The 15,768-nt window shown below is 31.2% G+C and overlaps 1 protein-coding gene and 1 pseudogene across 5 annotated transcripts in view; both read right to left on the bottom strand.

The window, feature by feature from the left end:
- LOC145291282 (zinc finger MYM-type protein 4-like) overlaps positions 1-15,164 on the bottom strand; it is a 117,211-nt gene extending 102,047 nt beyond the window's left edge. For 2 of the 5 annotated variants that reach the window (XM_080136930.1, XM_080136932.1), the window contains exon 1: positions 14,966-15,162. In XM_080136930.1, coding sequence (XP_079993056.1) covers positions 14,966-15,055 — 90 coding nt within the window. In that variant the 5' untranslated portion in view covers positions 15,056-15,162. Of the gene's footprint in view, positions 1-14,965 lie in introns of all 5 variants that reach the window. The other 3 variants (XM_080136929.1, XM_080136931.1, XM_080136933.1) reach the window with 3 other exon arrangements.
- On the bottom strand, positions 12,337-12,488 carry LOC145291818 (U2 spliceosomal RNA; annotated as a pseudogene).
- Positions 15,165-15,768: the final 604 nt, after the last annotated feature.

Below are 15,768 nucleotides of genomic sequence, written 5' to 3'. Positions count from 1 at the left end.
CACTAAATAACCCAAAAAGGATTGGTATGTTGTAAAACAGATAAAAGAAGAGAAATTTTGTGCATAATTAATTATAAAGTCCCGTTTTACTACATCGACTTGTGTATTTTTCTTTTTTTATTATTCACAATTTTATAATTTAAGATTATCTACAAAATAATTTGGTAATCAAAGGAATACACAAAAACTAGTTCACCACATAATTGAGAACAGAAATTCTGTTTAGAGAGGGTCTGGTTGTTCTGTTCTGTCAAAACATGTGGATGTGCAGATTATACTTAAGTACTTACTAAAGCATCTTCAGGGTGGTATATATATATATATATTATTATATATATTTTTGTGGAGGAAGAGTTCACCGTTTTCTTGCATACAGCACTTGGTATTCCTAAATAGTTACCCATCTAATAGTAGCTAGGTTTAACTTAACTACTGAGAATCGCTGGGTCAATGTGACTGTAGCTGTATATTATCAAGACCGTCTTAAAAGACAAGATGGCCGGTGAGCAAAAATAATTTAATCTGCTGACGTCATCACGGATAGTCCATACCGGTGACACCGGTAGTCACCGGTAGGCATTCGTAACGTCTTGAAGTCAGTGTAATATTTCTTTTTTTATTAAAATGCCTTCACGGTGCATCGTTCCAACTTGCTGAGGAAATTATCGTAAAGGACCAAAAAGTGACAGTATTTTCATTTCCGAAAGATAAAGAATTATAATGCAGTAAAAAAAAAAAAAGATTTTACACCATCTCCATTCAGCAAAGTAAGTTTTAACGTGCTCCCCACCCCCTGTATTTAACACGATGTAACTATAATTTAATTCAATATTATCATCCTAAATGTTCTACCATTCAAAAGAAGCTTCAAATAAATTGCTAATATTAAAAAAAAATTTTTTACAGTATACAAAACTAATGAAAATGCGAGACAACATCGACTCTTTAAAACACGATTTTTTTTAAGCTGTTGACACACGTTTAAAAATCTAACAAAAATTAATTTTCCTGAAATTTTTCAATATTTAAAAATAAATTATGCCGGCTGATAAAATTTTTAAACTTTTTTTTAAAGCTAGAAAGATAAAATTTAAAAATACTTATTTTATATATATATATATATATATATATATATATATATAATGAAACTAAACTAAAAAAAACAAAAAAAAACGCGCGTTCACTCGTGGTCTTAAACAGTCTTGGCCTTCGGGACCAGATCAAAGTGTAGTATCTGTTCTCCAGATGCTGCATTCTATTTCTTGTTCTCTTTCGGTGGAGGAGAAATCGTTCACGACTGAGACAATTTTTATTTTTGTACCTTTTCTCCACGTTAAAAAACGACCCTGGTGTCTAACTCTGTCCCGTGGGGAGGCATAGTAAATAAGTACAATTCATTTCATTAACGTAATTGGGTTTGTATTACTGTACACATAGATTCGAAAAAGTTGTCAAAAACAAATATATAACAAATAAATGTTATCAAAGGCAAGATAAGTTACTTTTCTACCAAATATTTTTCGTGTTTTTATTCAATGTAACATGTTTATTCAGCTCGAAAAACATAGTGTTTACCGATGTATTCGAAAATTCAAGATGGCGTCTGATTCTCTCTTTAACACGGTAAGTTTGGGATAAGGTGTTATAAATAAAAAACTATACAACATACTATTAAAAACCCGCCGAATATATGTCAACCTATGTCACGGTAACATATATTGAGCGAGTTTTTAACAGTATTTTATCCGGTTTTGTATTTATAACACCTTTTCCCAAACTTACCGTGTTAAAGAGAGAATCAGACGCCATCTGGAATTTTCGAATACATCGGTAAACACTGTTTTTCGAGCTGAATAAACATGTTACATTGAATAAAAACACGAAAAATATATCCAGTTTGGTAGAAAAGTAACTTATCTTGCCTTTGATAACATTTATTTGTTATATATTTGTTTTTTGACAACTTTTTCGAATCTATGTGTACAGTAATACAAACCCACGTATTTTAACAAACTGAAAATATGGATATAAAAAAATGATTTTGCATGTTATTTTTGTTATGTGGTGAAATAATCTTAAATAAGAAACATGATTTTTTCTTTAGGTTAATTTTTTTACTGTGCAATATTTCATGAATTTATTAAAAATATTGTTTTTGATTTTGAAAAAAATATTGTGGTTCATTTTGATTAAAAAATATTCATTTTGATTTAAAAAAATATTCATTTTGATTTAAAAAAAAGTTTAATTTTAATATTTGTTTATTGTCTTAACTCATATCAAATGTTTTGCTTGTGTTCTGCTTCAAATATTCATAATCTTACATGCATAATTTTCATTTAATTATATTAAATAAACTTCAAGTTTATTTCAAATCAAATCGTGTTCCTTCACTTTTTTAAAATGTAATTTATAAGTAATTAAAGAACGCATTCTAATCTTTAAAATCTATAATACAACGAAATATTCAATTGCTTATAATATACTTAAACAAATAATTTGTGTTTTTTTTTATTATTTTTTTATTATTAATATTAGATGAGTTTCAGTATAAATCGTGTTCTTTCTTTATTTCTTTATTTTAATCCAATTTTGAAGTTTTGTAACGCTGTCTGTAAAAATTACTGTTCATTATTGACAGCCTAAGAGTTCCACATATCTTGCTTGTTGGGACCTCGGCGATGACGTCATTTTTTCAGCTGGCCGGCCATCTTTATAACGAAGGCCACGATATTATCAGTATTAATAAGTATTCCCTGCTAGGGGAACCTTAGGCAATTACCAATGAGCTAACCCCTTCTCAAAGTGAGAGATGGTAAAGCCTCGGAAGGTGGACTTCCTATAACTGCACAGAACCATGTCTCAGCCTGACAGATGCAAGGTCATCATTTACTTAAAAATGCTTATGATTCTATCGGACTGATTGTTGGGGACATATCTGTGACTGGTATGTAGAATTCATACTTAATAAATACAACCATAAAAACACAAATGATCAAAAGAACTCCAGAGTAGAATAAAAAAAAAAAACTATAGCATACTCTCTCTCTCTCTCTCTCTCTCTCTCTCTCTCTCTCTCTCTCTCTCTCTCTCTCTCTCTTTTTGGAGAGCTTCACCACATGATTGAAAACAGAACTTCCACCTAGAGAGAGTGCGGTTATTCTACTGTGTCATTAATCGATTATACTGAAGTGCTAAAAGCATCTTCAAAGCTGTGTGTTTTTCCTTTGCAAGTTTTACCATCATCCCATAAGTGTTCACTCTCCATCAAAGATGAAGAAAACAATGCTTCCCCAGTGTTGGCACTCTCTATGTAGATAGATTACTATAGTTAACATATAAAATCACAGAATTATGTCAATAAATTAATTTTTCACAGGATGTTTTTTCAATTACAATTCAGGCAACGAGGTTAGTCTGAAGCAGTTGTCAAACTTATTTATTATCTTATTTTCCTTCACCATTTGAACTGGTTTCATCCAGTGGCTAGAAAAAGGTATATGTTTTACTTACTAATTCTTATGTGTGGCTATGAAAGTATATTTATTTATAATTATATACAAAACAAATGCACATTTGTCTTATACAAGGCTCTACAGACAAATTTATCTTTAGTTGACCTTTGACAACTAAATATTTTTGTTTACTAGCCAAATAAAAAAGTTATAAACCCATATGATTTTTAGAATATGACATCTTCGTTCTGTGACGAGTACGTACATCATAAAGATTTGCTTGTATTTTTTTAATAAGTGTAATTCTAAATATACACTGAATATGTTGATACTTGAACGTGTAAACATTTGAATTTCCTCAGATGTTTTTTTATACAGCCTTTGTTAAAAAAAAAATATATTGTTTTGTTAAACCTTTTATTGTTTAAATAATTTGACTATTTTATTAAAAAAAACAGTTGAAAAGATACTTTTCATTCAGTAGTGAGCTTTGCAAGATTTTCAGTGAAAGAAAGGCAATCGCCAAAAGATAAGCGTTTCATTATTTCTAGTCACCACTTTGAAAAATCAGTCGCAATGGTAGAGTCCTGTTATAGAGTTGAGTACCAGAAATTTAAAAGAGAAAAAATTACTACAAGAAAAAATAAATCTTTGAAATGGAAGAATTTTTCCTGATTTTTATAGTTCTTCCTAATTCTAACGTGTTCATCTTCATAAAAATTCATAATTTTTATGTTCCTACTTACTGCTTCTCTACAATGGTTGCATGTCACATCATTCAAATATATCAATTAGTTTGTGTTTATCTTAAGTTGTTAGATTTTCAAAACTAAACAATAAATTTAAATTTATCCATTTTAGATTATATAGTAAAGAAAGGAGAAACAAACTGGCAATATAAATAACAAGAAAGCAATTACAGTGTTGTTTGCGGTCATTCGTATCAAAACAATGATCAGATTAATTGATTTTAAATTTCACCTTTTAAGAATCTTAAATAATCACTCTTTACATATAATTAGCATTTTATTTACTGTTTACTTTGAGATGATATACGGCATAATCACACATCGATTCTCATTAAAATCACTGAAGTTAAGCAACGTCAGGTCTGGTCAGTACCAGATAAGATATCCATTTGGGAATACCAGGCACTGTATATAAGATAACGTCAACACCTCCCTGCAAGAATTGCAAAAACACAATGTCATCATTCTCTCTAACTGGTATATATATGTAACTGGAGATCGCTTGTGAATTTGAAACGTTTCCTCCCTTGGAAGAAGCTAGTTCAACCCAACTCTGGAGTGACTGTTACGAGATGAGATAAGAATTTTCCATTTTGGGAGCTTTCCAACACTATGACTGATCATCACTTGGTGCCATTCACTCTCAAACATTTACTTTCCATAGCATTTCTCCAAGTTTGTAACTTAAAAAGTAGACCTTCCATTGTTTCACAGGCAAATACTTATTTATCAGCATACAGTATCTCTTCTGAGAAATCCATACAAAAGAAAGACAAATGGAAAGCAATGGATTCAGTATGGAATCATCAAATGCTATTACTTTAACATTAAAGCTGACATTAAATGTGCTGTTAATTCTAATACAACCTTTGAGTATTTATGTAGATTGCTTGAAAAACCTTTGCTAACAACTCTCCTGCCCTTAATGTTGGATATTGAGCCGAGGCAATGCCAATAAAATTGGAGGTGTGCACACACATGCACACATTCCAGATGGATTTGGATCTACATTCTTGTGTCCTATAAAAATGACCGGAATTGTAATTATCACCAAAAACAAAGAAAGGCTTACATTCTAGGTGGTAAGTTATAATTGCACAACGCAAAATAAAAAAGAACCAATTAAATATTTTTAATATTTACATTTCAGGGCTGAATAGCCAACATTAGTTTATGTCAAGCCCAACACACAACATTTCTTTGCACCCTATCAAAACCTTTCTCCAGATCCACAAAAGCAAAATACAAGTTCTTTCTTACCAAGGTACTTCTACATTTGTCTCAGGACAAATATAGCATCAATGGTACTTTTCTCAGGCATAAAACCAAATTATTTTTGTTTTATTTATGCTTATCCAACTTCTTATCTGCTGTTTAATAATTTTCTTAATCACTTTCAGAACTGGCTCCATTAATTTTAAACCTCCAATTACTTCTATCTAATGCTTCCACTTTCTCCTCGTAGCAATTTACGATTGCAGTAAGTTTCAAGTCTTATGATCCGATTTGTCACGTTTGATCATCTCAATGCCCATTTCATTCACAGTCTTCAGCATTTCTGCAACAACTGAGGGTCCTTCTTACCCTTCATCTTACAGCGTCTCATACCATATTGTTGTTCTTATAGTTGGACCAGATATGCTTGTGCAACTTCTAGCTTTTCTAACTTCCATGAAAATTCAGTATTTTATAATTTCTAACATTTCCATATCCATATTAGTCATTTCTTTAGCTCATCTAAATAATTAATTCTTTTGGTCATCCCTTATCTAGAAATCTGACTTGCTCAGCCTTAGCTTTGTATATTGCTCTTTTTGCTTCCCTCTGTTGCACCAGATATGTATTATTATTCACTCAATCTTTTATTCTATGATTCCTCATTTCACTTTTTTTATACACTTCTCAACTTCCTTATTCTAACATCATCTCATCCTGTACCCTGGGGGCTTTTCCATCCCTCCACAAGTCTGGTCTGTTACCACTAACAGTGTATTCTTCATCTTCCACATTTCTTGTATGTAGGGAATTTGATAGCCAAATATTCCATCAATTGGTCTCTAAACTTGTGCTTCACGTAGTGTTCATTTAATCTCCACACCTTTCTCCTGAAGGTAAACTTTCTCTTTAACTCATGAGTTTTCTTCAGCACAAAATTGTAAACAACAGTTTGTACTGAGTCACATTTTTTGCACCAGGTATTAATTTCACATCACTTTTTTTTGTATCATTTTTTCCTATCCAGCAAATAATCTAGTATTTACTGAACCAGATTAATACATATTGAGATGTAATTTTTTTTTTCTGAAAAATGTGTTTGCAACCAACATGCCATGACAAGAGGAAATTCTTTCTCCTGCATTCCCATCACCAGATCCATCTTAATATCACCGTAGGCTTTCCAACTCAATTCAAAGTTTCTGCCACAGCAACATTTTTCTCTCAACATGACTAATTACTGCAACAAGCTGGTTGTTAGAGGTTGACAAGGTTCTTGCAAAACTTAATTTTGATTTCAAATGATGTATTTTCAAACAAGTTATATACCTTTACTTTATATGTCACTAGCAGTTCAGTCCCGCTTTGCTTGGGCCCTATGTACTGTTCATAACTTGCCCTACGTGTGAATACACTTTATGTAAGATTTCAAATGTTTAAACCAAAAATTGTCTGAGTAATTTTGTAGAAACCGCAGAGGTAAATTTTTAAAAACTTTTACCCCAATTTTGATCCCTTAAAATTTATTATTTTGGTCTCAAATCCAAATAAAAAGTTTTACCCATGTCCGTTCTAAAATTTCAAGTGTTTAGACCCAAAATTGGTGGAGGAATTTGGTAGAATCTGCAATGATCAACTCTTTCAACTTTGACCTTTTGGCAGCCAAATTTTCACCTCAAAACTGATTAAAATGCTTGCTGCATGTCTGAATACCCATTATGTATAAATTTTAAATATTTAGACCCAAAATTGTCTGAGTAGTTTTGCTAGACACCACAAAGGTCAAATCCTTTGAACTATGACTCCTTGGCAACTCAAACCAATTAAAAAGCTTTCCCTATCTCTGAATACACTTTATGTAAAATTTCAAATGTTTAGAACAGAAATTGGCTGAGTAATTTCGTAGAGATGACAGAGGTTAATTTTATTTAACTTTGACCCCGATTCTGACCTTTAACATCTATTGTTTTGGGTTCAAATTAAATTAAAAAGTTTGATCCATGTCCAAGTAAACTACATTTAAAATTTCAAGTGTTTAGACCCAAAATTGGCAGAGAAGTTTGGTAGAGTTTTCAAAAGTCAAATCATTGAACTTTGACCCCTTGACAGCCAAATTTCTGTTTGAAAACTGATTAAAAAGATTTTCCTAAGTCTCAATACTCGTTATGTCAAGACTCAAGTCTGTTGACAGAGTAATTTGGTAGGGAAATGTACACACACAGACATTTTCACTTTTATAGATATACAAATTCTAAAGGGCATTTTTTGCTCCATCTAATAATTAAGTTACAATCGTCTTAAAACAATTACATCTTCTTTTTAGAACGTTAGATACAAGATGGAAAAAAGTAAATACGCATAATTTTTTTCAATTCAAGCTAGGCCGAAAAGCTGCTGAAACAGCTCGCAATATCAACAAAGCGTTTGGCCCAGGACCACTACTGAACGCAAAGCACAATGGTGGTTTAAGCATAATGTATACGACGATTTCCAACCATTTGAGGAAGATTGAAAAGACAAAAAAACTTAATAAATGGGTGCCTCAAGAATTAAATAACAACCAAAAGAAACACTGTTATGAAGTGTCATCTTTCCTTCTTTTATGCAAAAAGAACAACCAGTTTCTTGACCAAGTTGTGACTCAAAAAAAGGTTTCTTTATGACAACTGGTTACGCTCAGCTCATTGGTTAAATGCCGATAAGGCTCAACGACACTTCCCGAAGCCAGAGTTGCACCAAAAGGTCATGCTGACTGGTGGTCTGCAATTGGTCTCATCCATTAGATTTTTTAACAGTGGAAAATTACTGTCAATAAATGGATGAAATGCATCAGAAACTTCGACAACTACACTCAGCATTAGTCAACAGAAAAGGCCCATTTTTCCTCCACAACAATGCCCAATCACACATTAAACCAAGCCCGCAGAAATTGAACAAATTGGGCTATCGAACTCTGCCTTATCCACCACACTCTGCAAACCTCTCACCTACCGACTACCACTTCTTCAAGCATCTCAGCCACTTCCTGCATGAGCAATGCTTCAAAAACCTAAGCGATATCAAAAACATTTTCGACTTAATCACCATCAGAATGCAAGATTTTTATGTTACTGGCATTAATACACTTGTTTTGCATTGGCAAAAGTGTGTTGATTCTAATGGTGCTTATTTCAATCAATAAATTTTTGTTTGCGCCGAGATATGTTCATCTGAATTTAAAAGTTAAAAACCGCAAGAGCTTTCTTGTCAACCTGGTATAAAATTCATATTTCACATCATCACTTAAATCAAATTGTGATGCAAAAACAAATATAGTTGTGATAATTTTCTCACCAACCATCAAGTTCATTAGTATGATTTGCAACATATAAAGTGATTGAAATTATTGTGCTATGCAAAGAACACAGGTACATGAAGTTTTCTGAATTTTATCAATATAGACAATCGAGTGGGGATTACAGTCAACCAGGGATACTATATATTGTTTCTATTGTCTGACACTCCTTGTACAAAAACGACTATTTTCTGAATAACACTTCGGTTTTGAAAAAAATTGAAAAGTAATTATCTCAGCTTTTTACGCATCTTTTTTATAATGTGAAAAAATTATCAATTACACTGCCACACACATTTCTCAGAACAAAAGACACAGCTGCAATAATCAGTGGCACTCGGTCACCATCTTCTATAATATTTTTGACTAATCAAAAGTCACTGGTTTCCTGGCCTCATGGTATGTCATCAGACTTAACTTCAAGGCTACTAAATCTCACCTGTCTGTTTAAATGTATGTACGTTTGTATGTCTGCCTAAAACTTTCGACAGAGGCAACAGATTTTCATGAGATTGGTATCGTTTTGAAGCTCAACCCTTCAGACGACAAATATCGAAAAATTAGCTAAAAATATTAATTCCTTCACCTCCAACTGGTCGCTTTTTTTGCCGATATTTTCCAAAGTCATCTCGTCTTTTCCATTGACTAACCTTAATTTAAACCTTCGCCACTTCTTGGTGATAGACGGCAAAGACGTCTTTTTTTTTTCACATGCTTTTTCTCCTTCACGGTACGGGTTCGGGCCTGCCTGCATGCCTACTACCACTTTTCTTTTTTTTGTTTTTAGGTCTGGGGGAGATGGTTTGTCTATCTGATCCAAGCTGTGAAGTATCTCCCGCATATAGGGCACCTGTGGGGGGACTTTGTAACAGAGCTGCTGACTGCTCCATTTTTTTGAATAACACATTTCCTCTCACATTCCTCAATGCATGAAAATTCTACACTCATGTCCTGTTTGTGACTTGGAACATCTGTTTTGAACTAGGTTTTCCACGAGTCAGAATACGAACCAAGATGTTTGAGACTACTATTCTCATCTCGGTTATTATATTCACAATGTTTTGGCCAATGTAACCTTCAAGTGCATCTTTTTTAAAGAAGGTCATAGTTAAATTGGCCGACATATTGTGATTATAGCAAATTAAGATGAGAATAGTAGTCTGAATAATACAAACTATCAATCTTCATCTCAAAAATTCAGAAATTAAGAATAAAACGTTCTTTCTAGGTGCTTAGTAAAAAGTAGATATTAATATAAACATGGTACTTATTTACGTGGGAAAGTCATAATGTCATAGAATAAGTAAATGAAACAATGATGGTCTTTTCTGTTAAGTGGATCAGATAAAGAAAGCAGAGTTCTCAGTAATTATGGGAGAGTGATAGATTTTTTTTAACAGAGTGACTATTAACTCCTCTAGAACCGTTTTGGGAGAGTCAGTCTGTTTGGAATTAATGTAGAAAATTATAAAATTGAATGAAACGGACTGATAATTTCTAGAAAGTGCAGCAGGTTCTGACTGAAAGCGTGATCATATTGGAATTAAGAGTAGTTCCTCTGTATTAGTTCTGTGTTTAATTTGAGAGGGGGGAAAATTCAACTTCATTTCATAACATGGACAGAGTATATATATTACTCAGTTATTAACCAAACTTGTTTGTGAATTTAAAGGAATGTTATATATATATATATATATATATATATATATATATATATATATATATATATAAAACTAATCGACCCATATCCCTGCATTGGCCAGGAAAGTAGATTAACTCAAGAAATTCTATACCCAACCTTGATCGATTTGTGATTTTGGGTAAATGTTACTTAATAATAATATTATTTTAATGACTGCTAAGCAGACGAAATCAGTATCTTTGTTAGAACATTTTTTTTTTACATATACTGTACATGTGACCTGGAAATATTTAATATAATTTATATGTCTTATTTTTATGCAGTGCCTAAACGTAAATCCTATTTTAGTCTTGTAAAATAGTGAAATTGTATTTGTTTTATGAATTTCAATTTCTGAAGTCTTCTTACACTAAATGCAAAAACTGACATTGGCTGACAAAAAAAAACGGTTCGTCATGGTGAAGTTTGTTAACAGTTGTTATCGTCACTTTTACAAAGTCAAACATAGGAATTTTCCACCATGGGCTTGTATTACAATCCACAGAGGTAAGAAAAAGTTGTCAAAAAACAAATATATAACAAATAAACGCAATCAAAGGCAAGATAAATTACTTTTCTACCTAACTGAATAAGTTTTGTTTGTTTTTATTTAATGTACAATATTTATTTGGTTGGAAAAACAAGTAATGTTAAGTGCTACCGAAGAACAAGAAAAAAAAATGACCGCGATGTCTTTGAAGTCTCGACAAAGACTTCAAAAAGAAATACAAAAAATAAATGGTATAAATCCATCCAATAAATATTACCGTGACATTTATTGGGTAGGTTTCTACCATCAGTTTGTTATATTTCTTATTTTTAAGTGATTATCGAGACTTCAAAAGGTATAGAGAGACATCGCAGCCATTTTTTTCTTGCTCTCTGGGAGCGTTCAATGTTACTTGTTTTTCGAACGGAATAAAAAAAAAATTTACATAAAATAAAAATACTAAAAACTTATCCAGAGGTAGAAAGTTATCTTGTCTTTGATTACATTTATTTGCAATATATTTGCTTTTTTGACAACTATTTCGTACCTCTGTGAATTGTAATACAAACCTCAAATTAAATAAATTAATTCCCATTCAAAAAAAATACAAAAAAAAACGATCAGAAATTTAAGTTTGAGTTATTTAAATGAATTCTGTTCTGAAATTTGAATTTGAATAAAATGTCAAGGGGAAAAAAGTGGCAAATCAACAGTTGTGAGAAATGGAATCACTTTGCTTTTATGTATATATAAGTATTTTTTTTTTTTTTTGATAGATTACATCAAATTAAAAATACAAAAAAAAAGAAACATTAAAACAGTTTTTATAATTTTTGGCGCTCAAAAAAAAAAAAAAATTAAATGGCCAACATGGCTTTCACTACCGGTTTTGATGTGATTACCGGTTTGTTTTAGCACTACTTTACAAACAATAAAATAAAAATAAGTGAAAAAAAAAGAGAACTATAACAATTTAAAACAAATTCTGTTTTAATTTCATTTTGAAAATTACTATATATAGTACATTTAAGACTAATTTTAAACGTCATAGCTTAAAAATATTTAAAAAAGAAAAAAAAACGTGTTCAGAATATTTTTTCAGATAACTAGACATGTTATTACTTATTCTTATGTCTATGTTAGACTCTGAGCAAATTGTAGTATCTGATCTGATACTATACACTTCATCTGTTCTAGTATTGGTCAGTGAGGGAGCGTGACCCTTTTGGGGAGCTGGATTTCCCCCAGATTACGAACAGATCTTGTGGTTAGCTCCGCCCTCGTAGGGACGAAAGTAAATAGGGACTCGTGTTATTCAGATAAATTTTTTAAATTATATTGCCGGCATTCAATTGTTCAGCCGAGAATACCTATTTATTTTGTCTCCCCACGGGACGGGAGTTAGACACCAGGGTCGTTTTTTTTAACGTTGAGAAAGGAACAAAGATAAAAATTGTCTCAGTCGTGAAGGATTTCTTCTCCACTGACAGAACAAGAAATTAAAGTGCAGCATCTGAAGAACAGATACTACTCTTTGATCTTGGCCTGAAGGCCAAGAAGTCTTCTCTTATGGTATTAAGAGTTCAGCCGAGAATTAGTCACTGGGAAAAGATAACGGTTTTTTTTTAAAGAATGCTTGCATTAAGACCTGATAAATTGACATGTGAACATTATCTAATGTTATCTTATGTTTTAGGGAACATGTTGATTAAAATGTTTATTGAATTTTTTTTTTTTGAAATGATAATAAAAATTGACTACAAAAAAAAAAAATAAATATTTAGGAATTCATAAATTTTAAATAGGTTATATCTAATTTTTAGTAATGATTTTAAAATATATCTACTTCCAAGTTTTAAAATAATATCGAATATGATATTTAAAATATAAAAAAAATTATTTTAAAAAAATCTTTAAAAATAAATTTCATTTTTCTTTCATGAATTTCGAAGTTATTCTTCACACTTTCCATGCGTGCTACTGCTCACACAAATAGCAACAACTAGCCGTCACCACTATGAGAGAAGATTGTTAAAAAGCAATAATAGTCAAAAAAAGATGTATACCTAATAATACTCGAATTTAAAAAAAAAAAATGGTGCTTTTTTTTTTATTGGGTAAATTTATGCCGAATGAAAATAAATCTTTAACTCGTGCTCTAGAAATATGATTTTTTTTTTTTTTTTTTTTTTTTTTAAACATTTCTTTTCTTCCTTTAAGAATAAAAACAGGTGGCGCCCTCTTTCGAGAAAAACTTAATGATCATCTCCCCTTGAATCATGGCGGTAAAATGGATTTTTTTTCCAGCTATAAAATTTTTCCGTTAGAGATCATCATCTCTGCGCTGCAACGAAAACTATAACTAAAAGCATAGTAGCAGATTCTTATAAAACAAATCTTCTCATACATAAATGGAACTGGTCCTATTTTTTACCTGATAAATATTATTTGGCAAAACTTTCTCCATAGTAAATTATTTTATTTTTAAGAAAATGGAATAATTAAAGTTAGAAATAGTTTGAAATAAGTTATTAAATTCATAACGTGACATGACAGCCACTATTTAAAAAAGTAAACCGTTTTATTTATTTTTTTTTTTTACTGACGTTCAAAAACTTATCACTTTTTAAACAAAGATTAAACCAGCTATAAAGTGTCAATTTTACACTAATAGCAAACTAAAGCACTACAATTGTTTTTTTTAATTTGATATTAATTACTTTTTTTCTTTACATTAACCTTACAAATTATGAATTTATTGAAAAATAAATTGTTTTGAACTAATTCCAAGCTTTAATTTTATTTTTATTAATCTTAATGCGAATGTAACTTTACTGTAAACTATACACACTTGTAACTATGTACGATTTCAGTGTCGGGTTTGTATTACTGTACACAGATTCGAAAAAGTTGTCAAAAAACAAATATATAACAAATAAATGTTATCAAAAGCAAGATAAGTTACTTTTTTACCAAACTGGATATATTTTTCGTGTGTTTATTCAATGTAACATGTTTATTCAGCTCGAAAAGCATACAGTGTTTACCGATGTATTGGAAAATTCAAGATGGCGTCTGATTCTCTCTTTAACACGGTAAGTATAAGGAAAAGGTGTTATAAATAAAAACCAAGATAAAATACTGTTAAAAACTCGCTCAATATATGTTACCGTGACATAGGTTGACATATATTCGGCGGCTTTTTAATAGTATTTTGTCTAGTTTTTTTATTTATAACACCTTTTCCCAAACTTACCGTGTTATAGAGAGAATCAGACGCCATCTTGAATTTTCCAATACATCGGTAAACACTGTATGTTTTTCGAGCTGAATAAATATGTTACATTGAATAAAAACACGAAAAATATATCCAGTTTGGTAGAAAAGTAACTTATCTTGCCTTTGATAACATTTATTTGTTATATATTTGTTTTTTGACAACTTTTTCGAATCTATGTGTACAGTAATACAAACCCCAGATTCCATATATGCTTATAAATTGCCGGAGTTTGATTATGAGTTAACAAAAAACGCCACTTGTGCAATTTAACATTCCCAAGCACATTTAGAAAGCCATTATTAACATGGGGAGCAGAGGCTTCTACTCTTTCCTTGCGATGACGGAAGTCTCTAAAAAAGAAAACAATTTGGAAGTGCTAAACAGCACTAGTGCAAAAAAAAAATAGTTTGGTTCAAATTCTGTAGAAGTATGTATGTTTACTATGTCACGTACGTCACGTATTAAACTACAATGTAATTTAAAAAAAACTACAAATTGAAAATCGAATGGAAATTTAGAGACGTTGAAAACATACACCCGTAAACGTTTGCTTTTAGGAGGGGTAAGTAAAAAAAATAAACAAACATGGAAGATGTAAATAACACAAATAAAAACAAAAAAGATGATGTAAAATCTATTTCAATAGATCGTCACAATTATCGCATGTGGTTATTTGATCATTTAACAAAGTCTTTTTTTTTTTTTTTTTTAATTATTACTGAAATATAATAAAATAGGAAAATAATCAGATTTTTTTCTACCTCGGTATTTACCGGCTTGGAGGTTTCGTCGGTCATAGTTTCATCTGAGGATGCAGCAGTGGCGCTCGTTGTATCGCTTGAGACATCCATTTCCGATTAGTGTGTATATATATATATATATATATATATATATATATATATATATATTAATCTGTTTTAAATATCCTTCCACAAATATTTTTGAGGGGGTTAGGGGGAAAAATAAAATAAAAAAACAGGGGCTGATACTTGAAAGGAAATCAAAATCCTTAAATCTTTTCGGCTAAGTTTCTTTTTTCTCTCTCTCTCTCTCTCTCTCTCTCTCTCTCTCTCTCTCTCTCTCTCTCTCTTTCTGTTCCGTCGTTTGTTATTTTTAAACAAGAAAGGTTTAGGCTTATTAGCAGGTAATAAGTTTAGTATATATCCGATCGAATAGTCCTCGATGCTATAGAAGCGGTGTTCAATGATAGATTGGCTCTGAGGAGGTCGCACGATCCGAAACCTCGATTTGTCGATGTGAACCAAACAATCTAGAAATATGTAGATATTAATTAGAAACGTTGATGAATCGTTTTAAAAACAAAAAAAATATAAAAATATAATTGTTTCTGTTTTTTTTTGTTTTTGTTTTTGCATATATGCCTTCCTCTAAAGAGAAATCAGGCACAAACACAACACATTCTTAGACATAACCGCATGTAAACGTAGACGTGCGTCTTGAATTAACAAAACACGCTACTTCACATCTTTACGGTCACATTAAAAAAGATGCTTGTGTGCGCAGTTATTGCTTTTCCTTTTTGAAAAGATTATAAAAACAAAAA

The sequence above is a fragment of the Euprymna scolopes genome, chromosome 12, assembly GCF_053919585.1.
Source record: "Euprymna scolopes isolate OS-2025 chromosome 12, ASM5391958v1, whole genome shotgun sequence".
In the NCBI taxonomy this organism is placed as follows: Eukaryota; Metazoa; Mollusca; class Cephalopoda; order Sepiida; family Sepiolidae; genus Euprymna; species Euprymna scolopes.
This window is presented reverse-complemented; position numbering and strand designations above follow the sequence as displayed.